Source organism: Diachasmimorpha longicaudata, chromosome 1 (genome assembly GCF_034640455.1).
Source record: "Diachasmimorpha longicaudata isolate KC_UGA_2023 chromosome 1, iyDiaLong2, whole genome shotgun sequence".
NCBI classification, from domain to species: Eukaryota; Metazoa; Arthropoda; class Insecta; order Hymenoptera; family Braconidae; genus Diachasmimorpha; species Diachasmimorpha longicaudata.
The window spans coordinates 7,272,501-7,296,757 of NC_087225.1; the positions used below are offsets into that span (position 1 = coordinate 7,272,501).

The window sequence follows — 24,257 nt, forward strand, 5'->3', positions numbered from 1 at the left end:
ATCAAATTTTCCCCAAAGCAAAACTTTCACCTGAATGTTTTATGTACATCAAAGCAGTTACTACAAATTATTTATCTCTCTGAAACTACTCATTGCCTGCCTTATCGCATATTGTCCTCCAAAAGTGCCTCACTACGTCCGCCCCAAATAAATAACCGTATTTTCATAAAACCAATTTTTGTGTCCTCAGGGTGCTGGCGTCCGAAGGCGATTCAACAAAACATCCGAAAAATCACTCAGCTCCTCGTTTCGAAAAATCTCCGGTGGTCGTAATATATCCCTACACTTGTGTTCCTTATAATTCCAACAAAAAAAAAGAGAAAGACCTGAGGACTCGTGGGGATCCAGTGACTACAGTAGGCTGTCGGCTGGCGCCAATCTGGCGGTGGTCATTGGAAACTTGGCTGCATAAGCCAAGCCACGACCTGTGCTATAGTCCTCTACCACTTCAGTGCGTATAATACCGAGTGGCGGAAGGAGGCTCGAGCACAACTGCCTCTCGGCTCTCGAGATACTTCACGAACGGTTTTGTGTTCAGTCTGTACCAAGCTGGGCTACCCTAACCTAGTGATAATCGCTGCTCAGCATCACGGCGTAGATATCGTGTCAATTGAATACATAAACAAACAATTTGTGAGACAAACATGGCTGAGTGATGCAACAGGAGTGATTTCAGGAAGAGAATAATGACGATTAATTAAACTTATCAGTGATAGTGTTATGAGCTTTGTTCACCCACGCGGCATTTGTTGTTCCCGGCGCACTGCTGGGGTGCAGTGATTATTGTGAGGTGCCTGACCTTGTAAACGACCCTGCGACTGCGCCGATGTGGTAGGGAAAAACTGTCGAGCTTTGAGTTGTGTTTACAATCGTGGATCATCGATTCGAGGAACTTCGCACGCTGGATCATGTGTTTTTCAGTTTCTTCTAACGTGAATGTGGCCGAAGGCGAGTCTTAAGTCATCACTGGTGAGTTAAAATATTTTTTCTTCAAGCGTTTCTTAGTCTTTATAATCAATTACATGGATGAGGTAATTCTCGGGATTTATCGTTGTGTGGAAGGAATTAATCACTGTTAGAAGTGAAGAATGAAAGGAGAGTTGGATGATGATTGTTACGTTGGATCTTGAGTTGAGTAAAAATTGTCATCAATAAATCCTTCCACACGTTGGAATCAATTCATTGACCCGAATTGATTCGCTCCGAATTTCACAATTGTGAATCAAATAATCGGAGAGCACATTCCACTTTCATTCATCTTCAATTCAGTATTTGTTCCCCCCCTGATTGTGGCCGTAAATCATGAATTAAGAAAATTGCCTGATTGGTTTAAACGAGTTAAACCATCCGCTCTAATTCTTTAGAAATGTTATCGATGTCAACCTGACGGAAGTGGGAAGGTCGTGTACTCGGCCATTTTTCAACTTAGTCAATGAGAGCGGATATGTCGATGTAATATACCCAGTTGTTACGACTTCTGTATCGAGTGTCGTGATTATCGTCTTACGTATTTCTACATGCGAAATTGAAAGGGAGAGGGCAATTAGCCGTAGGACGCATCGATTTCGATTCGAATATTCATTTCATCGGAATGCAATCTGTTGTGAAGGGGTAAAATGGGGTTTTTTGTAGAATTTATTTTTCCGTACAAAAAGATATTTACGTGAAAGATATTCATCGAAAAACAAAGTTGGAGATATGTTTACTGATCTAGTTTTATCACTGCATGATACAATTTTATTATCAGGAACTATCATTTATTTTCGAATGAAAAAATTGAACTTTCATGTGCCAATATTGAAGTTGCATGGATTTTTCATGTGTGTTGAGGTGCAGGATGATTAAATGAATTCAAATTCGTGACATGAAGTAGCTAGTCCTTGGAATTTGACATATTGCTTCACTTTCAATTTACTACCCCATTTGACAATTTAGTTCAGTTATTATTTGAATTCCATAAAAACAACACAGCAGACGAGAATATGTATACATTCATGAGATTTAAAAATCTTTAAGTTCTCTGAAAGCTAATGAACATTTATTGTGGCAGTGAAACAAGGGGAAATTTGAGCTTGAAGTGAATTTACGAGGCAGTTGTCATCCAATTTCAATGCCATTAGGGTCATTTTGTTCGTTGAAACGTTCTCTATTGAGTCACAGCGACTTTCCCCATTTTTCTAGTAATTTGTCTTTAGAAAATGATTTCGACATGACAGAATCAATTGACCCACATTTTTTAGAAAACAAATTCCATTGTGGGACGGTCTCATTGAAAATATTCATGCCGAAATTTACATTCATTTTCGTTTTCATCCGTGCTAACGGATTAAAAACAATAATTCGTCTTGGACGGATTGTTAAACTGTTTATTCTGCTCCTTCTTTTGTTCGTGACTTTATTCTACATTGTGAATACATTGTGAGGCAATTTCACGACAAAAAACGTTGCAATTGGAATAAAGGGGAGAGGTTCATCGGATCTCGCGTGAAATTTGACATTTCTTAAATTTTTTGGAGGATAAGTACTCTTGAACAGATAATTCCCAGGAATTTTTCTATCAAATTATGAATTTTCAATGACTAAATTCCTTGAAATTTCGAAGGAAATGTCGATGGTCCAATTTTTCTATTTTTTCCCCAGAAATATCAGTGAAAATTTGTTAACAGTGTAATTTTCTTTCTGAATGATACCTGATAAACTCTGGTAGAGCATTTTTCTGCCCAATATCGGAGTCCATCAGAAGTCACCAGTCTGTTGCTCATGGACTCTTCTCTCCCTCTGTTTGGTACACACCATTGAGACATGAATTATTTATCGTGGCGTGTTGGACGCTCTGAGCCGCATTCGGCTCTTCGTCCGTGATGCTCGTGCATATACTGAATAAAAAGGGGAGGGAAGGAAGTGAACGAAGAGGAGAACTCGATCACGATTCTAGGATAGACGCTACGAATGCTTGTTTGTTGTCTTTCGTTGTCTCTATTCAAGGCCCAAGTGATCTTGTAGCTGTTTGATGATTTGAATAATAATAAATTCGACTGTATAACGTTAATTGGTATTGGAGTGTTCAGGGGGTGTGGGTGTTTGATCAATATCAGTTGTAAATTGATACGACAGATTGAGAGTGAATGTTATCGATAAAAAAAATCGGGTAAAAATGATTATGATTCCAACGTAATTGGTTATTTTTAGCGATTGTGCAATATTTCTAGTCAATTTTTATAAATTCTATCGTAATATCTAGGGTTCTTCATTTTTTTTGGTGTTGGCTTTGCCGTTGGACTTTTTCTTCTCAAGTTAACTTTCTTTTATTCAAGTGAAATGGAATTCATATGTTTTTTGCATAAATTTATCGGATCGTTTTTTCTTCTGCAATTATTATTTTTTATTTATGAAGCAATTTCATTGATTCAACACTGTAATGATGAGGTTGACTGAATAGTTTCCGAGATAATAATAATAATAAAAGTAGAAAAAAAATATTTTAAACGGTCAAATAGACAAAGGGGTTCTATTTTCCCTTGAGAAGTCCAATGATAAACATTTTCATTGTTTTTTTTTATGTAACTGGTATCGACATCTTCGTGCGCTTTGCTTTATTGTGTTTTAGTGCGTGTAATTATGCTTAAGTTACTTACGGCAATCCCCTGCTTATGCCTTTTTGTCTCTCTGTTTCTGTTATATGACTTATGTCATTGCTTGCTTTCTACGACATGAGGTATAGATAGTAAACTTCAATCAACCGAACAATGAATTTGTAATTTTAAACACATCTCAACAGTAATTAGAAAGACCTTGAACTTGAGAGATGAAATAAAATTTCCAAGATGTAGTATCATCTCCCTGGAAATTAATGACAGAATTCCTTGATTTAAAGACTTCTCAGTAAATTAAATTTTATAATGCCACGTTAAAAAAAAAATTCTTCCCCATAAATAATTTTATAACAGATTGCATTTGCTAACAGAATCTAATTAAGGATTTTTTGAAAGGTCAATACCATCCATGATGTCCCCAAATTCTTATTGAAAAATGGTTTCGAAGAAATTTTTTGTTTTTGAACGAAAATTGTGATGAAATTTTTATTCGGATTCTTTAATTTTTGCTCGGATATGAAACATGAGGAAATTGCACATTTTAGGCTGCCCGGAAATTAGACGACTCTATAATATCCCGGAAATATCAGTTTTGCCATAAACAAGGCTTCACACTGATAATCCGATAGTTCTCGATCGAAATCCAATTATTGACCGTGAAGGGGGTTGGGAGGGGGAAGAAGAGGGCTACGCCAATGGGACACATGGTGAGAATAAATAGGGGCCCAGCAGGCAAGGCCAGTCTCCCTTCCTCCCTCATTCTCATTTTTTCTCATTCAAAAGTGCTCCCGCTGATTGCCATTGTTGTTCATCCCCACAGTTTCGATATTCCCCGATGTGAGTGTCCGTTTACAAAAAAAAAAAACCATCTCGGCTATTTCATGCTCAAATGCAGTTCACTCACTTCGCCCACAAATTATGTGAAGTAGACAGAAGGGAGATGTTTAGCCCGTTTCAATCGGGGGAAAAAATGTATTTAGTTTTGGAAAATCTGGGTAATTTATTTGAGGCTATTGAAATGCATTGAGGTAAAAATTTCGCTATTCTCTATCCTACGAGGTATCTGCAATTTTCATAAAGCAGTTGAGAAAATGTTCGTGAATGATTGGATGGGAGCCATTTATGTGCTGTCACGTTTCAGCATTCAACTTCGATCCATTCTCAATGATTTCACGATAAAATACATGATTTTTCATCGATACTCATGCAGCGCCAATTCTTCTTGTCCGTGTGGTCCCGACAATATTCTGTCTTTTAATCTTAAGAGGAATGTGACGGCTTCCGCCTTCGAAAAATCACGTTTTTGGGTCGACTGAAGCTGTGAAGGTATAATGTAACTGAAAGTGTCCCCTGCGGTTGTCAAAATCTCCACGGGAATCTTCGAACTGTGTGATCGTGCACACATTACATTGTTTTCAAAATCGTGACAAGGTGAATGGAATGTTTTTTTTTACACACTTTTCGAAATAATAATTCTCTCGAATTCTTTTAATGAGAAAAATTAAACAATTAGCCGTTTTTTTGTCTGTAAAACGGTGAATTGCCGTCTTTCTCGCATTCTCTCTCGTGCAATTATCCTCTCCCCGCCCACTTTATCCTCAATTTTATCAAGACATAAAAGAAATCCCCCGAAACTCTTTCCCGTCAAATGTGAGTAGAGATTAAGTTTACGTTTAAAAAAAGGAGTAGTCAATTTTTTTTTTCATCCTCTGCGGACGTTTTTTTTTGTGCTCGTAAAGCCCTCAAGAGACATCAGGTCCACATCATGCAAAGGACGTATATATTTCCTGCCATCTGACTGGTCTTGATTTTTACAGATTTTATTTTTTTTCACGAATACTCTTGCACCTCCTTCCTTTTTATCATGCACGATTGCCGCTTATCATCGAGATTGAAGTAACACACCTCACTTGAACCAAAGTCCCCCTCATTTTATTTTCTTTCTCTTCATCTTTTTTACGGTCCATTTGTCTCTTTCATTTCTCTTTTTTCATCTTTGCCTTCTTTTCATGTACATGTGGAACTTTCTCGTTGTATATACATATATGGTCTTATAAGAGGTGGAACCAGTTCTACAGGGGGCACCCACGCTCCACAGCTTAAAATTTTTCGAAGGTCAAACCCTAAGAAAAGAAAAAGGAAAACGAGAGGACACATGGAAGAAACAATAAAACTACTAACACGTGGCACGCATCTGGAGTTTGCGCACGCGTTCGACACCATTTTAGTTGAGAAAAAAAAAAAGGATGACCAAAATTAGGGTGGAAGCAGCGGAATTTTCTTGTTTTTTTTTCCACTTCTGCATCTTTCCATTATACCGTGTAGAAAGGGATGATCGCTATGGGATATGAGTTGATGTTTATATTAGTAAAGGGCATACACATTTATGAGAAAGAAGGTTGGAAAAAAAACACTCGTTTAAAAATGGTGATTAAAAAATTTAATTAAATCATGACATTAGATGAGGCTACTTTTCTCTATTATTACAGTGTAACGTTCGTGCAGTTTACCATTCATTATTTCACTTTTGCTTTTACGACGCAGGAGAAATGTAGACAGACTTTTTATGCAAAAAATGAACGTTCATATTCAATGGGATAGTCCTTCATCTGCTGACGATGTTTTTCACAAGATGCACATTCCTCTTTGAAATTGAAGTCCCCAATTAGCCGACATGAAGTCACCTTCACTCTGGAGAAGGCAATGACAGATTCGATGCTCGGGAGACGATTTTTCCTTAATTGAACTGGGATTTTAATCAATTTACACCGACACTTCTTCGACTATTGTTGTAGGAAGATCCGTCGTGATCGATGCAGAAGTCGTTGTGGTGTCAATAGTGCTGGGAGTTGCAGCGTCCACTATCGGATCACTAGTGGTAGTAGACGTGATCATCGTTATAGCGTCAGCAGTGGTGGTAGATTCGGCAGTTTCTGCATGGTCAGCTGTGCTAGTAGATGTGAGGGGTATTCTAGTATCAGCAGTGTTTGGAGGCGCGACGGTTGTTACACTGTCAGTAGTATTAGTAGCTGGAATTGTTGCCCCATCAGCAGTAGTAGGTTCCTCGGTTGCCTCAGGGTCAACAGCAGTGATGGAGGCTACGGTTGTTAGAGACTCAGCGGGGTTATTAGCCGCAACTGTTGTTGCAGCCTCAGCAGTGGTACTAGGTGTATCATTTGCTGCAGTGTCAGCAGAGGTAGATGTCTTGGTTGTTGCAGGGCTAGTACTGGTGGTAGGTGTTTCAGTCGATGCAGTATCAGTGGTGATATCTTCTTCGGCTGTTGTAGACTCAGCGATGGTGGAAGTAACGGTCGTTACGGAGTCACCGGGGTTAATAGCGACAACTGTTGTTGCAGCATCAGCAGTACTAGTAGGTGTATCATTTGCTGCAGTGTCAATAGAGGTAGATGTCTTGGTCGTTGCAGGGCTAGTACTGGTGGTAGGTGTTTCAGTCGATGCATTATCAGTGGTGATATCTTCTTCGGCTGTTGTAGACTCAGCGATGGTGGAAGTAACGGTCGTTATGGAGTCACTGGGGTTAATAGCCGCAACTGTTGTTGCAACATCAACAGTAGTAGTAGGTGCATCATTTGCTGCAGTGTCAGTAGGGATAGGTGTCTTGGTTGTTGCAGGGCTAGTAGTGGTGGTAGATGTTTCCGTCGATGGAGTATCAGTACTAATAGGTACCTCGGCGATTACAGACTCAGAGGTGGTGGTAGATTCTTCGGTCATTACAGCGTCATCAGTGGTAGCAGGTGATGTAATATCAGCAGCGACGATAGGGGTCTGGGTTGTTACAGGATCAGCATTTATGCCCGATGCAACTGTAGATATAAGATCAGCAGGGGTAGTAGGTGTATCAGTCATTGCCACGTCAGGGGCAGTAGTCGTGGTAGATGTATTGATCGTTATAACGTCAGCAGTGGTAGTAGAACTATCGGCCGTGTCTACGTCAGGACTGACAGATGCGTCGGTTGTAACAGGGTCACTAGATTCGGTACTGGATGTTACTATCGTTACAGAGTCAGCAGGAGTAGTAGCTGTCACTGTCGTTGCAGCATCGCTACTGGTAGGAGATGCCTCGGTCGCTACCGCGTCAGCTGTGGCAGATTCCTCAGTTGTTACAGAGTCAGCAATGGTGGTAGATGCAATTGATGTTACACGGTCAGCTGCGTTGGTAATCGTAACGGTTGTTGCAGCTTCAGAAATGGTTGTTGGTGCGGCGGTTGTTGAAGAATCAGGAATGCTAGTAGATACAACAGTGGTTTCAGAATCGGCAGTGGTAGTGGATGCAGTTGTTATCGCGTCTGCTGTGGTAGTCGATGTGCCGGTTGTTACTGGTTCATCAGTAGTAGTTGTAGATGGTACAACGGTTGTTATGGGATCAGCAATAGGAGCCGGCGGAACAGTTGCTGCTGCATCAGTAGTAGTAATATCTGATACTGTTGCTGGAGCGTCAACAATGGTAGGTTCCTCGGTTGTTACAGGATCGGCAGCGGTGGTGGAGGTAGTGGTCGCAACAGGGAGTGCGGTGTTAGTATCTGCAACTGTTGTTGCAGCGTCGGCAATGGTAGTAGATGCAATGGTCGTTACAGGATCAATCATGTTGGTAGGTGCCGCAGAATTGGCAGTAGTAGGGGATGTAACAGTCGTTATATCTTCAGCCGTGGTAGATGTAGCGTCTGTTATTGGTTCAGCAGAGGTAGTAAGTGCTGCGGTCGTTACAGTAGCAGCAGTAGTTGTGGTGGATGGTGCAACGGTTATTATGGGGTCAACAGCGGGAGTAGGTGGAACAGTTGTTGCAGGGTCAACGATGATGGTGGCTTCCTCGGTTGTTACAGGGTCAGCAGTGATGGTAGAGGCAGCAGTCGTTATGGCGTCAGCCGTGGTAGTGGATGTAACGGTTGTTACTGATTCAGAAGGGGGAGCAAGGCTCACAGTCGTTACCGGGGGAGTAGTAGTTGTGGTAGATGATCCAATGTTTATTATGGGATCAGCAGGCGGGGTAGGTGGATCAGTTGGTGCAGCGTCAACGATGATGGTAGTTTCCTCGGTTGTTACAGGGTCAGCAGTAATGGTAGAGGCAGCAGTCGTTGTCGTCTCCGTCATGGTAGTAGATGTAACGGTTGGTACTGATTCAGAAGAGGTAGCAAGGCTCACAGTCGTTACCGGGGGAGTAGTAGTTGTGTTCGTTGGTGCAACGGTTCTTATGGGGTCAGCAGTGGAAGTAGGTGCAACTGTTGTTGTGGCGTCAACGATGGCAGGTTCCTCGGTTGTTTCAGCATCAGCAGTAGCGGTAGAGGCACCGGCTGTTACAGGGTCAGTAATGGTAGTAGATGCAACGGTCGTTACAGCGTCGGCTGTGGTGGAGGCTGCAACAGTCGTTATGCTCTCGGTCGTGGTAGTAGATGTAGCGGTTGTTGCAGGTTCTGCAGTGGTTGTAAGTGCCACGGTTGGTACAGGAGTAGTGGTGGTTGTGATAGTTGGTGTAACGGTTGTAGGTGCAACAGTTGTTGCAGCATCAGCAGTGGTACTAGATGCGGCGATCGTTACAGGATCAGCAGGGGCATTAGGTTCCATTGTTGTTAAAGGGTCAACAGTAGTAATAGTTGCAGCAGTGGTAACGGGGTTAGCACTAGGAGTGGGCGCAGCTGTTGTTACAAGGGCATCAGTAGTAACGGATACAACAGTAGTTGTAGGAACAGCAGTCATGGGTATGGCTGTCGTTACAGTGGTCGTAACGGTAGTAGATGTGGATGTAGATGTTGTAGATTCATTCGTTACAGGGGTAACAGCGGTAGTAGATGCTGCGGTCGTTACAGAAGTATCATTGGTATTTGATGAAGTTGTTGCTGTAGTGGAAGGAGATTCTGTAGACGTTGTCGATGCTACCGAAGTCGTTGGTTTTTCAGTAGTTCTCGTTCCAACAGGTAGAGCAACGATACATCGTCGAGTGTTTCTGTTAAGAGAGCTCAATTGTTTCTGCAATTTGAGAAATATTGCAGTATTGCATCGCTCAATTTTCTTAGTTGCATCAATACTATCCGCCTTCTCAATTCTTTTCAGTCTTTCTCCATGGTTTTTCCATGCTCTAATATAAGTTCTTAGTGTGTCCTCACGCGAACTACTACATAACCCTGGAAACCTCTTGTTCTTACATCCCTTTTCAATTTCTAACAGACTGGTGCGGAATTTGTTCTCTTCCTGTGAATAGAAAATAATAACGTTATCATTATTTATTCATACTCATATTTTCTTTTCCACTTAAATAGTTTACACACCTTCAGCAGATCACCAAGCTTTCTAGTGATATTCGCATAGTCTGGTACATTTTGATTGAAGCAAGACCTCATTAGATCCAGGTCTTCTTTGAGAGCTGCCTTGGTATTTGAATTCAATGGGTTGACACATTTTTCTATTTCCTTTCCATTCCCCCGACCCTCCACAACGAGCGGCTTAAAGAAAAAGAATCGCACAATTGAAAATTCATCATGAACCACTCGGTATATAAACATCACTAGTCCATTCCATTCAACTCACTGCCAGTTGTTGAACACTAGCGCTGGCGTAGTCAACTGCTTTTTTTCTTTGGTTCTTATAATTATTTATGAGCGTCCGCTGAGTATTTATCAAATCGAGCTTGTAGTCATTGAGGAGGTTGTGAACATCGTTGATGAGATTCTGTACCGATTGTGCCTGGACCTTGAATCGAAATAAATTAGTCAAGCAGAGCAAATAAAATCGTAACTAGTGGTCAAGAAGTTTAAAAAATACAATACTTACGAGACTGATACCAATGACGGCGAAGACAATGAGAAATGCGTCGGCTTTCATTTTGGAGTTGATAATGATACCTATCACGATTTCCGGGTATTTTTATATGAGAATTGTCACAATCCCTCCCCTCCCCTCTCTTTGCTCTCATTTTGATGCACAAACTTTGATAATTATACCGCACATGGGAACAACTAACGAAATATCTCTAGAAATTTGATTACACAAAAAGTGAAAAATCAATATTGAGAAATTGAGACAATTTTTACCCGCCACTGTCAACTATGGAAAATTATTTTTTCTCGTATTTGCCTGCTACTAACTCCTTCAGCGTGCAGTACATCATATTTCTAGGAATTTGCTCAAAGCTATCAACGTAGATAACATGTTATTCCGTTTAAAATGAGTTGTCACAAATCGGTGCACTATTTCCGGTTGGACAATAGTTTATCCACTGGAGTGATAAGTTGATCACAGCACACTCCGTGTTGGTGAAATTGGGGCAATTTCGTTTGACAATGATAAGACTTCCAGTACATCCAAGCAGCTTGAAAATTTTGGCTCTCTACACGTGTTTCCAATGTTTGATTTCTGCATTTCATTCATGAGTTGATTAACATTTTGAATCGTTAATATTCGCTGGTCTAACGATGAGCTGGACACGGTACAATTGCAAACAACGGAAATATTTCATTCAATAGTTTAGCTGTCAATGAATTTCTCTAATAATTGGTAACAAAATATAGATAGTGAACAATTTAGGTTACCAAAATGTCTCTAATTAAACAGTTACACAATGCATGACACATTCTTCTTGTTATTTCACAACTTCGTTATCCAACATTGATTGTAAATGCCTAGGTCTTATCAAAGTCAACAATCGGGGAAGTGAGTGACAAATAAAACTTCGAGTATTTTTTAAAAAATATTTTATTAAATGTTTAGCTTCAGGAAAGGTAAAATGCAGTTTGTAACATCGTTGAGGCTTTTTGCGAGCATGTAGATGTAAAAGAATTGATGGAAGATGATTGCAAAATGGGTTAGAATGGAGAGAAAGATAAGAACAGTAGGTTTTATTCTTCAGTCTTCACCTCTATTTCCCGCTATTGGATACTTAACCGCGTAATTGGAAACAATCACTCTCAGATATCAGTGGAGATCTTGATTGCTGCAGAAAATATTGAATTTTCTTTCTGTTGAACTGATCAAGCTCTAAATTGATTTAAATGCCTCAATTGTTCTGCCTATTTTTTTACTTTTGAATGGAAGCATTGAAATCGTTCATTTTTTTTTGTGTTGCACTAATATCATATGGATAATGAGTTAGAAGTCAGTTGGTTGTTATGGTCTTGTTTTTTTATTGTTTATTATCAGTCAAAAGTATTTTTACATATTTGGTGAAAAAATAATACACATATACACCGACAATTTTTATAGCCCTTAGTTCACTAAATTTACACTGTTACACACATTCCTAATAGCAAATTTTTCTAGAATTGATGTGGAATTGTAAGGCAATGGAATTTTCAGAGATTTCAGTCAAATATCTTCAGTGGTATATAGTAGTCACTTTATTTGCAGTAGTCACTTTATTTATATAAAAGGTGTCACCTGAATTAGGGGTAAATGGGTAGTTTGAAAGGTCATCTAGAGGTGGGAGCATAGGGAGCCTAGGTGCTGTCGATATACCAGCGAGGCACATATCAATCATTGCGTCGAGACTGTTTAAGATTTTTTTAAATTCACTGACTGCTGAATCCACGCACTCCCCAAATTTCTCAGTCGTGAAGGAACTTTCTGGTTGCTTGACTTTACTCATTGTTTTGGTTTGCCATATTAGCTTGGAATATTTGAGAGTGGATAACCGTAATCTGGCACATATCCATTCAAACATTTCGCCTTTGCATGCCTCATCGATGCCTGTAAGATCTCGTTGAAGTAACTGTCCTTCCTATAAACAAAATAAAAATATTTTAAAACATTTGTGGGCGGCTTGATACAGCCGTGTGACAATTACTTAATTTCTCGGGCATTTATTTAATCTATTACTTTTCCTCCCCTGAAGGTCATAATTTCCCGTTGTGAACTTTTGCATCCATATAATTATGATAAGACATCCTCTTATAATTATGATGTGATTCAATTATTAAATCACTGGGTACAATAGAAGTCCCTAAGCAGACGTTGGACTCATTTCACTTATTCTATTTTAATGAAATTTTTACATCTAAAAATTCTTTGGAATTGTAACAGAAGCACATAATTGTTATTCATTTTAAGATGAAAAAATACCCAGAGATTTTTTCGTTAATACCGAGCCATCGTCATAGAGATATACACGTAATCCCATCAAAAACAAATTATTCTCATCTTGAATCAAAATGATTGACTCACGCTCATCAAGATATCAATCCGTAGCCCCACATTTTCGGAGTTCATGAACTGGTTGTTGTAGCACTTATCAATATTACCGAAGTGTTTGAGATAACCATTTAGACGTGTGGCTTGCAATAACCTGGTGCATTCCCCCACGTCCTTCCCTTCGACCCTAGCCTTTGTCAAACTTCCCTTGAAGTCACATGAAAATTGAAAAAAAATTACTAAAAACTAGTCGTAGCACAGACCATAAGAATCCAGAATTTATTTAATAAAACTCACTATGTGTTTCCTAACTTCGGCATCAGTAAGATCCTTTGCCTCTTGCTTGGCTTGGTGAAAAGCTTGGATTAAAGATGTCTGATTGTCAATTAACTGACGTTTATATTCTTCGAGACTCTTTCGAGTTTCACCTATGGAGTTTTCTAGCCATTTCACGACATCTGGATCGAGCATTGCCTCACTCTTGAATTTAAATTGATTATTACAATTTGTTTATCTATTAAAATTAACCAGGGTGTACACAGATAAATGTAACACTTACATGATTAATGCATAAGATTGCAAAAACAGCGAGAGTTGTGTATAGTATCATTTTACCATTGGCAGTGATGTTTAATATATTGTTGGGCATTCCTATTGGGATATCCTCTCTTCCCTACCATATTAGCTGTACTGTCCATTGCCAGTAATTCTCAATATATTTTCGGGTTTCCTTATCGGGATCGCCTCCCTTCCCTTCGCCCATTGTCTCATTACACGATGTCTAGCTAATAAAAAACCTCCGATAAATTCGAGCGTATGAATAATAGAGTCAATATTGAAGTTATCGTGAGCTGGCACAGTAACAGGGGCACAATAAAAAAAATTCCAAAGCTTTTCTCCAAAAGCGCAGGTTTGGTGGTCATTTAATGCACCAGACAAATTGTTTTTTGCTGGGGAACAGGGAGAGGCACTGAAATATTTTCACTCACAATTTTTTTTATTAAGAAATCATTGTGAATTTATACATCTCATCCAAGTTAATACTCAAAACTAACTATAACGATAATTTCGAGTGTTTGATTGTTTTTATAAAGTACTTATTGAGCAGCTTGAACACATTTGCGAGCATCCCTCTTTGCCTTCTCGATTTCTACTTTGAAGTCCTTCAGGGGCACAATCACACATTTACCGATTTTAGCGTATGACAGGCCAACAGCAACAACAGCTTGTCCCTTAAGTTTTCCAACAGATGCTAGATAGACTCCAACAGATACTGAGACTTTTGGGATATTCTTAGCAATGCATGCCCTTGCAGCGATTTCCTTGTCAGATGCACATTCGGCTTCAATCTCCTCAATTCTAGCTAGGATTTCTACACCTCTCTGGAAGGTTAAATCATAAAATATATATGAAGTGATGATTCTGATGTGGTCTAGGGAGAATGCATATGGGCTTCTTGACTTCTTAAATTGGTTGCAATTTTTTCGAATTAGGTTTCAATTGATTGTCTCATTATAGATGAAAAATGAACACGATGGGCAGAGCAAAGTTATGAATTATCTATTGGAAAATTGAATTCAACTCACGGCTATTGATGAGTCGATACCAGCTTCAACAGGTGCAGCATTAGGAATGTTGTTTTGAAGGCATTTCTCCAATAGAGGTGAAACTTTGTTCTGAGCGTCATTGAGTTGTCCTTCCAGACTGGTCAGGCATTCAGGTCCCTTGCCCTCAAATTCTTTTCTAGCTGTAGCAACTGAGTGGGCTACAACACCTCTGAAATTCTCCGTGAAAGCTTGGAGCTTCTTGTTTTGGTCCTCTGCTACACGACCCTTGCGTTGTTGTAAGCCAATCTGGACTCTTTGTACGGTTTCATTCAGGTGATTCATCACTGGGGAGACACTGGCTTCATTCTGAAATCATGTTCATGGAATTAGGGAGGATGTGGCAAATGCTTCTATAATTGCCTGGAGAAACCAAAATTGTGTACAAGTTTTTGATGGATAGAGTTATCAATGATTTTGATTTATTTTGTCAGAGTTATGACAAAGTAGGAAAACTCGTCAAAGTGAGGAACTTACCTGGCAGATGAAGGCCGCCAAGACAACAAGAATCACTCCGTAGCAGTTCATGATTTAGGGAAAATGTCAGTTGCTTCTCGAATGAGGTAATTCGATATTTGATGCAGAAATCATTTCGCATGTCATTTATATACCCAAAAAATACCTCCCACTCTGTTTGATCATGCGGTGCAAACAAAAATGATACGTGATTAACGATGATTGACAATTCGCAAGATTCGAGATACCGATCTGTTCGGCATTCAACATACATAACTATTGTTTTTTGGCTGAATCAGCATGAAATCGTAGGTGATGGGAAAGATTTCTGAGAAGTGATTTTTCCAGACTTATGTCCAATGTCAACAAGGGAAAAACGATACGTAATTCGACGAATGTTCGTATTTTTGGTTCTAAATTTATCCGATAAGACCTGGAGAGGTTTAACTATTTCGTACTCTTCAGATATAATTGTGTCAATATCTTGAAGAAGATACATGCAAATTTTGAAAACTACACTGAGAATACAAATGATCTTCGCTCGATCTTTCTTCATCGAGATATGTACTTATTTTTTAAATAACTATTTCTCCATTTGTCTCATTCCCAGGTAATCTTGATTATCTTTCAGATATGTCGATGATATTGGTCTGTTATATGATTGTATTAGTTATCACTTTGGATGAGCAGTCTCAATAATTGTCAACATCAAAAATAAATCGAAGTTCTACATTTTAGAACGCAAAAAAATTATGAAACATTAATCATCAGGGGAATTCAATTAAGATCATATTGATATAATTGAAACCTAGATACGGTGTTTAAAAATACCCCAATTAGAGAATTAGATTTTGAAAAAACGAGTGCTGTTTCAAATAAACAAATATTTTGCGAAAGACACATTTTTCGAAGTGAAAATTGTTGAGTCTATCGTATGTTCTGTCTCCAATCGAAAAAAATATTTAAATATTTTTAATTTTTCCATCATTGTGAATTTTTCTTCTGTCTGGTCGACTCTCTTTCACTCTCTGGGTGAGCCAAGACTCCTCAAGAGAATCCCGTGGAATCCGTATAAGGTGATGGCCTACTACCTCGCTCCACGCATATCCATGAATTTTACACATATATAATCCCTACCGATAAAGTGAGGCCACTCTGTCCGCACATTCAAGTTGCCTTCATCCCATCAAATCCAATGTCCACGTTACCATGGATCCGTCAGTACTTGGGTATGAGCTAAATAAATCCCGGCCGCATGTGCTTACGCCATGAAAAAGAGAAAAAACCCTGAAGACTGACAAGTACCGAAGCAATATTCCTCCCATCCTCGTGTCGTTTTATTCTAGTTTTATTCGAGTGTGCGTACAACCTCGTATTCAAGTGGGGTTACTTTCTCGCCTCCGGCAAGGCAAAACGCATCTAGGCTCATTTCAAGTGAAACGTTTTCCATCGTTTTACATGTAACTACAACGAGACCATAAATATTTAAAAGATACCCCATAACTGACCACTGCCTTGTTATTTTTATTTTATTAATCGTAAATACACGATAATTTTCTTGACTTTTAATCCATCATTTCACAAATGATCAGAGCAAATGTTAATGTTAATCAGCTCATGTGTAAACAATTCGGCTGGTGATGCGATAAGAGCCGTCGACCCAGTTGACGAATATTTTAATTTCCAGACATTTCTCGACACTCACAATCAAATATCAGGTACACAAATGTTGGTTTTTGTGGCAGTGACCTTATCATGTGGCATCAGAGGGCATTCGATGAATTTCCCCTTCGTATAACTCCATGCAAACATTTGCAAAAATTATATTTTTTATTTGTCTTTGACATTGAAAAAAAAACGTGTGATGTGCAGCCGTAGGTTAATTGAATCGTCCTCAGTTTCACCTGTCATTCAATATTTTCACAGTAAGAAGTGAATTTAATTCGATTATTTTCTTTTCTGAGATGTTTAAACGTTTGGAAAAAAAAAATAACTGAGACCCACATTCGCCACTGCGTGTGTATGAATAAATGAGCATCCATATTTGTACATAGACACACGTGCAAACCGTTACTTGTAATTGCTAGAGGTTTGAGATAATCTCCTCACAAATTTCCTGGTATGATATCAAATGGATATAAACAACGTCAGCATCATTTTTTCTTTTTACCTGAAGTGATCACCCTCGATCTCTTGTTTCAACTAGCGCAGGATAAAGTGTTACTGATAATTAAATAATATGATATGTTTTTGCATCGTGGATGAAGGGAGATGATAAAAATGGCTAGTGACACCGATAGATTGGTTTCAATCTCCCGACACTTGTATTAGTTTACTTCTGAGTATTTTTCGAATCATTTTGCCAGTTTGTTCAGATATCTATCGATTAGATGTCTTATAGCGAATCTTTATGTGCTCTTGATAGCAGGGGCCTGATAACGACTGGTGAAGTTCATAAAATAAATCGTAGATGTGGTCAGTTGAAGTAAATCTTTGGAGAAAAAACGTAATCTGGAATTTGATGCCAAATTGAATGATATTTCCAGTTTCTGAATGGCATCAAGTCGAGAATTTAACAGTGATATGGTACAGGGAGATAAGCTGACTTATTTTTCGTTGAGTTTTTGGGAAAAAATTTAAGAATCTGTGAAAAATAACAGAATTTACGTAGAATTTCTTTAGTATTGCATATGAAAGCCGAATGAGTAATGTAAGATATGTATTTTTTTATTTTTATAAATAAAGAAAAGAGTTGTATTAGACATTCTACTATCTTCCTTAGATTCCCAGACATTCATTGAAAACTTATCAATAGTCAAAATTGACTTATCTACATTTATCGCTTCACTACTAAATTCTCCATTTGACTGAAATTTACGGTCGTCATCCAGTGTCTCATTAGATAGTAAATTTTCAGTTACCAAAAGCCTTGAAGTTTAGTTTATAGGGCTGTCCTTTTGTATTGTTTATCGAGTTTCAATTTTTCGGGGTAATTAACTACCTAAAGTAAAGAAATTAAATTCTTAATTTGAGATGAATAAAAATGGAAGTAATACGTGAATAAGCATTTTTTAGTCGTATTTTCATGGCTGCAGTTAACAAATACAAATCCGTCGCTCATCGTTCTCCGGAAAAAGGGTCTCCGGATGGAATTGAAGAGTGAGGGGTTTGCTTTAGGGTCATGGCTTGTGAATGGTACCCTTTGTACGAGTCTTTTACTCAAGCACGTGCTCCAGCCGCAGCCACTCAACCGCGTCTATAACATGAATATACATATTCCTCCCAAGAACAAGACGATATACTATTCCGTGACCCATTTTGTTGTATTTACTGGCAATGGTACGCGAACAATGCCGTGCATCCCGAGACTCGTATCGGTTTTGATCTTTTGTCCGGGAGTTTTTGTTTGAGGGAGAGAAAGATTTTGCTCTCTGCAGATTTTTTTTTTTTTTATCGCCAATGGGTATTGTTCCGGGCCAAATGCAGCTGGAAAAAAAAATTGCAGAGGTCCTTGGATCGCGTGCAACCCTCGAGCAACGACATCGTCTGGGCCTCAAGTCCTCCTTCCTTCCTCCCTCGTATCGATAGGTGGAATTAATGAAGGTACTTTGTTGCTAGCCATTTAATGGCCCGTGAAAAATCGATGGAATTTTTTGAGAAGTTTTTTTAATACAAAACGAGAGGGTGATTTTTATCTTGAATTTTATCTTGAAAACATTATTTTTATCTGTTTATTTTTATGAGGAATCTAGACGTGGTGCATTGCCGTTTACTCCATAAATATTGAACATCGATTGTTTCTCAATTGTTATCGTACTGCTCGACACGACAAAATGCAGAAAAAAAAATCACTGATGAGCAACAATCGTCGTAGTGACATCGTGATAAAAACAAATGATTTTTAGCTGTTGATTTCAATCTGTCGTTATATGACACAACAAATATTATGCTTTGATTAGCAGGAAATCTAGAATTCTATATTTTTATTTTTGTACCCCTTTAATCGATAAATATTCGATATCGATTGAGTATCAGTCGTTAAGATACAACTTGAAGACAAAGTACTAGAAAAAATTATCAACACGATGATGATTTCATTCCAACTTAGCTCCTCGTAATATTTTCCTTCTCATTATTACAGTACATTTATGTACACTGGTCGTCTGCATTAATTATAGCCAAGTTACTTGTAAGCCTAGTACCCGGTATGTAATATCCTGGACCGATCGAAGGCCAGCAGATGCGACTGTGATATTCTCGTGGATTTATGACTCGTTCCACCAATGTTGAGATCGAAGTATAAAAATTCTTCTCGCATTGATCATGCCGCTGGATCGTACAGTCCGGATTTAACCTGGAGTACTTTGTGCTGATCTTATAATCCTTGTTCAGGCTAGACTGCGCGACGCCGAGAAAATATTATCGCACTTATTTTTTCTTCCGGTTATTTTTTTTATATTCATTTTTTCCTTCCAATGAGAGCCTGAGTCACCCCCTGTAAACTTTGAGCGTGACGTGAAAGGAAAATATGTTCGATTGCTCTTGAGTGATTAATTGGCAATCGGAAAGAGAGAAAAACAGTTCACTGGAAACAATAAAGGGGGCGATATGGGATTTTTTTAAAAATGATGAACGCTTTTGAATGAAATAACACTTTTTATTCGATTTTTTTTTTCATTTATTCACAGAAAATAATTACTGCCTGCGAGTTAATTACTAAAATTAAAATCCGAAATGTTGTTTACTGTACTCTAGAGACCTCCCATGATGAATTAATTCATGGCTCCTCGCATTCGACATAAATGCTGGGTAAGGGCGGGAAGGGGAATGTGCTGAGGATGTGAAATAAGAAAGACTTGAAATGGCGATTTTAATATTCATCACCAGGCAATAGTAAGAGTTTGAGAAGGAGAAATGAAAGAAAAAGAGTGAGGTCTCATATTATACCCTGTGCACACAGAGACCCTCTCCGCCCCCTCCCCAACTCACAACATCCCGTCTCGACCCACCGCAGAGGGAGCACAAGACGTTCTTGTGTGAGATGCGATTTCGATCAACTTCCAACGTCCATCACCGGAAATTAACTCCACCAAAGAAATGTCCACCTGATCGGGTTTCACATTTCTCAGTCAATCGAACATATTGATGGTACCATTGACTGTGGAAATGTTTTTAGACACGACGAGAAGATATTAATGGGGAAATTCTTGGTGTCACGGGGCAATAAACTGGGGAATAAAAAGGGTTTTATAGCTTTTCAAATTATTTTAGTGGATATTAATTTAGGGTTCATTGAAGCAGGAATTCGGTCGTTAAAACTGTTTTTTAGATGGATTTTCTTTCTACTGAACTAATTCTGTCATTGTCGAAATTTTTCTTCTAAAAATATTTCTCGAATCGTAATAATTGCCAAGAGTTTCTATTATTTTGCGTATTTTTGACGTTTAATTGCTCTCCACGTTTATATTTTGAAGAAGGACTTAATTGTTGTAAAATCAGCTTTAAAAAATTAGTTTTATTTGATATTTTGTTTATCTCCGTTGTCTTGGTGCAGGTTTGGGCCAATAAATAAATTACGGAACTAAAATAGTGGTTGACCTGAAATTTATCGTGCACGATAACCATCCACTGAATTAACGATTTCAATAACTAAAATGAAATGCCCATTAGCATCAAAACTACGTGCACGGCAGGTGCGATAAAAACAAATATTAATTGAATTAAATGTTTTATCCCTGACTATCGGTACGTGAGTGTGATGCAAACCTACATGGATACGTTTTACTTAGAAATCACGTTTAACTGGAAAAACACGCGCTAACGAGCTGTTGACTCTTTTCAAGATAAAATTCAATACAGTGGCTAGTGTTGTGGAAGGCGCCTTCGGTTCACTTGGCAGTCAATACGTCACCTTTTGGCCGGTTATTCGGTTAAACATTTATTAGTCGTGGAGTGGTTTATTTTATTTTTTATTTCGTTTGAAAAATGCGTGAGAAGAAGAAAAGATAATTAGGTGTTTGGATTCACGGGGTGTTTCAAAGGTCACTACGGGGAGCACATGTGAGGATTTGAAATTATAGGCATTCGGTGATTTCTATCGGTTTTCACACTCACTCGTAACGGATAATTTTAGACGATTGGTCAGAGTAATTCAACGCAATTGTTCTTTAGTTTCCTGGAAATGATTTTTTCTTCTCATTTTTTACCTTCATCTGGAAAAATTATTTACCAATAAGAACGGCTTGATCGGAAATTTTTTATATAAATTCTATTGATAATTGAATAAATTTCAACAGATTATGAATTGGAAAGATCATTAGAAACTATTTTGATGGTCCTAAAGGATAAAAATAAAGACAAAATTCTACTCTGTAACCGGAGATGCGCCTGGCAGTGCTGACCTCATCTTCTCGTATTTCTAGGCTAGATGAAGTCCAACTCGCGTGAAAAGAAGGATTTAAGACAATAGTTTCATTCATCGAGCTGCGCGTAAAGTAATCCCCATGACCTGTAGTAATTTCTATCACCGAATTCATAATAAATCCCTTCATGAACACCTCGAATGCTCGAATTCCACTCATTCAAACTTCAATAAACTTGCAAGATTGGTTGCGAACCATTATCTGTCCCATTAATGTCGAATAATTTAATTAATTAAGAATAAAAAAATAATACTCCGAATTTACCCGCCATATTGACAAAACTAATTACCATTTATTCTTCCTGAATTAACGAGTAAAGTGTCCATTAAACACTCCAGAACTGGCCCTCAAGCAAACAAATTACATTTCTTCATCCATCTACCGCGTAAACACGTGTACCCTCAGCATCCAGATACAATCTTGGTGTCGTTGGGGTTTACGCACTATCAAGAGACACTAAAAATTTAATTTTCAAAGCCATCTCGAAATGTACAAAAAGTGCACAGTTGCCACTTGAGTATTTAGAATTTTTTTTTCAAAATCCCTCCACTTGAAACTGAAAAGGGGAAATCGTTCGTTAAGTAATCGCTCATCGTTCAGCCACAAGATAAACACACATTGAAGAGAAAAAAAATAAATAAAAAAGGAAATAGAATAAAAACGAGACGAATGAAAGCAATAAAAGAAGACTGGACAGTCCGTTCCCTCTTGAGAGATGTGACGAATGCTTGAGGTCGAGTGTTATGTTGAATGTAGAATCGATTGAGTATCCAACGAGAATGAGATAAAATGAAGTTTAAAGAGCAATTGTTTTATCATCTTGAATTCTTTCGTGAGTGAAGTGAAAACAACTGAGCTGGAATTCGAGATAATGTCAATATAACCAAATGAATTCTCTATGAATTGAGCTGTTCAGAATTTTTTTTTATTGACAAAAATCATGCGAGTGCTTTATTCTAAATTTACGCAATAATGAGAATAAAGTATGACTACTAATGTTGTCAGTAATGAGGAAATTCTCGGGTGAATTAGGGAACGACGAAATTAAACAAAAATTGATGGTGATTAAAAAAAGGGGAAAATATATTTCAGTTTCCCTGGAAAGTAATCGAGGTTTGCAGTGGCTCATACCATGTACGGCCAACTCGTTCCCATAAAATTTCACTGTACCCACAGAGTGGTGGACAAACGAGTGTATATGCGTGCAAAAAACAGACAAATGTAAAAAAAGAAAAAATTATGGGGAAGAGGGAGTTTTACGAAACGCGGAGGGGCCAAGGGGGTATGCCAGGACATCCTACGCGAGGCGAGATAAATCGCATCCAAGTTAACGCGAGGAGACTTGCGCTCATGCCACACCCTGAGAAGTTGGCCGTTTGAATAAAAAAAGGAAAAAAATAAATAAAACGATGGGAAGAAAGGAAACAACAAATTTTGGAGAGAAGAAAAATGTTAAATGTACTGAGGCAAAAATGTGTGGGCTCCTTCTGCTTCTTCTTGTGGAATTATTTATTAACTATGTATGGAAGTGTACATGGTGTACACTGAGAATGAGGGAGAGGGGCTTAAGAGAGTTTGAAAATAAATTTTAACGCGGGTATAAGTTTTTTCGAGGGCACCCGGGGGTTACGTATGGATTCCTCGGGACATCATCTCGGGTTTCTTGGGCACGTACATGAGAATGTAGAGAATAAATTTGTCTGGGCAAATTGGTACCAACAATTTTTCAATGTTTCTACCCTGTCGTTCTTATTTACGCGAAATTTTTCTCGCGCACTCACAATAACTCTTTATGACTGCGGTAAATTGTTTCGAGCAGATATTTTTTGAATTGATTTGTATCGGAGAAATTGAGTGAGCGATGGAAAGGATGAAAACAAATTATTAATCGGCAACCGCTGCTGAACCGTTGCAAAACCGCTGCATATGACGAGTAGCGGTGCCTAAACGTTTCATCAACAATCCACTGGAACTTTATCGCCACGAGATATGTTATCAATTTCATTAGTACCCTATGACCGCTGTGTACCGCCACCTGGCGGTTGCGCAACGGTTCTGCTTCGGTCAGGGATTTGTAACGAATTTGTTTATTTCCATAATCACTACCCAACAATTCGACAACGGCTGATTAGCCGTTGAGGAACCGCTGCAAAACCGCTGCTCAGTTCACTCACACTCGCATTGTTATGTTCCCACAAGGCGCCAAGTTTAATGGTGTCGAATTAATCGAGTGTGAAGAATCACGATTACATCCTGAGGCGCACCCACTGTTTCACATGCCCAGAAATAACTCTTGCCGATTTTACAAACAATTAATTCTCAGAACAACTCAGTCAGTGGCTCCCTAAAAATAGAAGTAAAGAGATTCTCTCAATCTCATATGAAATTATGAGAAATACATTCGACAATATTCACTGAAGTTTATAATGGACCGAGAACGTGATGGGTACCTCTGACTCTCGTATACAATTTCTTTTTTCTGTCACTCAATTGCAGTTGATTGACAATATACGCCCGGGTAAATATAAATCGTCGTTGATCACAGTTGCCGCAGTATATCGATTAATTCTCCGAGTCAGTTTGGTCAAGGCGAGGGTTATATGCTCGTATGCATCGGGCATTGGTTGTGTCTCACCTTGCCCTTCGGCATTTTGCCCACCCATATAATCGATTAATCGTCGCTGAGTGTTTTTCAAACACTCGGGGATATGCGTCACGTTAGAATATCATGATGCGTAATTAATTATAATACGTCTCAGGGGTCAGTGATCCAACAATTGAATTAATTCCATTAAATGAAATCAAAATGAAAAATAATGAGAAATCAAACATCATTAATTGATCATTAAGTCAATTTATTGGCTGATAATTCTTCACTTTTTATTGATTGATTTTCATTCTCGGAATCGGTAGTACGATTTTTCTTTTATTAGTACTGGGGAAAAATGCTTATAAATGATTATGACGAGGAGTAGAGGTGAAATTGACCTGATAATAATTGAAAAGTGAGTCGGGAGTTTCAATATTTTGCTTGGCCCATTCGTTTC

The 24,257-nt window shown here is 38.5% G+C and overlaps 3 protein-coding genes across 6 annotated transcripts in view; 1 reads left to right on the plus strand and 2 right to left on the minus strand.

The window, feature by feature from the left end:
* The first annotated feature begins 461 nt into the window (after positions 1 to 461).
* The window catches only part of Sema5c (Semaphorin 5c), a 65,796-nt gene continuing 42,000 nt past the window's right edge, over positions 462 to 24,257 (plus strand). The window contains exon 1 of one of the 3 annotated variants that reach the window (XM_064125240.1): positions 462 to 969. The gene's annotated coding sequence lies outside the window, so the exon portion shown is untranslated. Of the gene's footprint in view, positions 970 to 20,386; positions 20,849 to 24,257 lie in introns of those variants that run through there. The other 2 variants (XM_064125258.1, XM_064125248.1) reach the window with 2 other exon arrangements.
* On the minus strand, positions 6,025 to 10,658 carry LOC135164658 (mucin-2-like). The gene is made up of 4 exons (XM_064125227.1): positions 10,377 to 10,658; positions 10,134 to 10,295; positions 9,875 to 10,048; positions 6,025 to 9,797 (listed from the first exon to the last, which is right to left on the minus strand). Exons 1-4 carry the CDS (start codon positions 10,425 to 10,427, stop codon positions 6,357 to 6,359), a joined length of 3,828 nt encoding a protein of 1,275 aa, XP_063981297.1. The 5' UTR covers positions 10,428 to 10,658; the 3' UTR covers positions 6,025 to 6,356.
* On the minus strand, positions 11,714 to 14,969 carry LOC135164722 (uncharacterized). Of its 2 annotated transcripts, XM_064125356.1 has the most exons (6): positions 14,810 to 14,969; positions 14,315 to 14,641; positions 13,288 to 14,110; positions 13,026 to 13,208; positions 12,762 to 12,935; positions 11,714 to 12,318 (listed from the first exon to the last, which is right to left on the minus strand). In XM_064125356.1, exons 3-6 carry the CDS (start codon positions 13,375 to 13,377, stop codon positions 11,917 to 11,919), a joined length of 849 nt encoding a protein of 282 aa, XP_063981426.1. In that variant the 5' UTR covers positions 13,378 to 14,110; positions 14,315 to 14,641; positions 14,810 to 14,969; the 3' UTR covers positions 11,714 to 11,916. The 2 variants fall into 2 exon arrangements, with proteins under 2 accessions (XP_063981426.1, XP_063981433.1); XM_064125363.1 differs by lacking the exons at positions 11,714 to 12,318; positions 12,762 to 12,935; positions 13,026 to 13,208 and having other exon boundaries at positions 13,707 to 14,110.

What these genes read in the sequence shown, in the direction of transcription:
- LOC135164658 (XM_064125227.1), bottom strand. Translation starts at nt 10,427, where the DNA reads ATGAAAGCCGACGCATTTCTCATTGTCTTCGCCGTCATTGGTATCAGT. An exon ending in CTAGTGTTCAACAACTGGCA is followed by an intron (nt 10,049 to 10,133) that starts GTGAGTTGAATG and finishes TTTTTCTTTAAG; the next exon opens with CCGCTCGTTGTGGAGGGTCG. An exon ending in AGCTTGGTGATCTGCTGAAG is followed by an intron (nt 9,798 to 9,874) that starts GTGTGTAAACTA and finishes TTCTATTCACAG; the next exon opens with GAAGAGAACAAATTCCGCAC.
- LOC135164722 (XM_064125356.1), bottom strand. Translation starts at nt 13,377, where the DNA reads ATGCCCAACAATATATTAAACATCACTGCCAATGGTAAAATGATACTA. An exon ending in CCGAAGTTAGGAAACACATA is followed by an intron (nt 12,936 to 13,025) that starts GTGAGTTTTATT and finishes TGTGACTTCAAG; the next exon opens with GGAAGTTTGACAAAGGCTAG. An exon ending in GGATTGATATCTTGATGAGC is followed by an intron (nt 12,319 to 12,761) that starts GTGAGTCAATCA and finishes TTTTGTTTATAG; the next exon opens with GAAGGACAGTTACTTCAACG.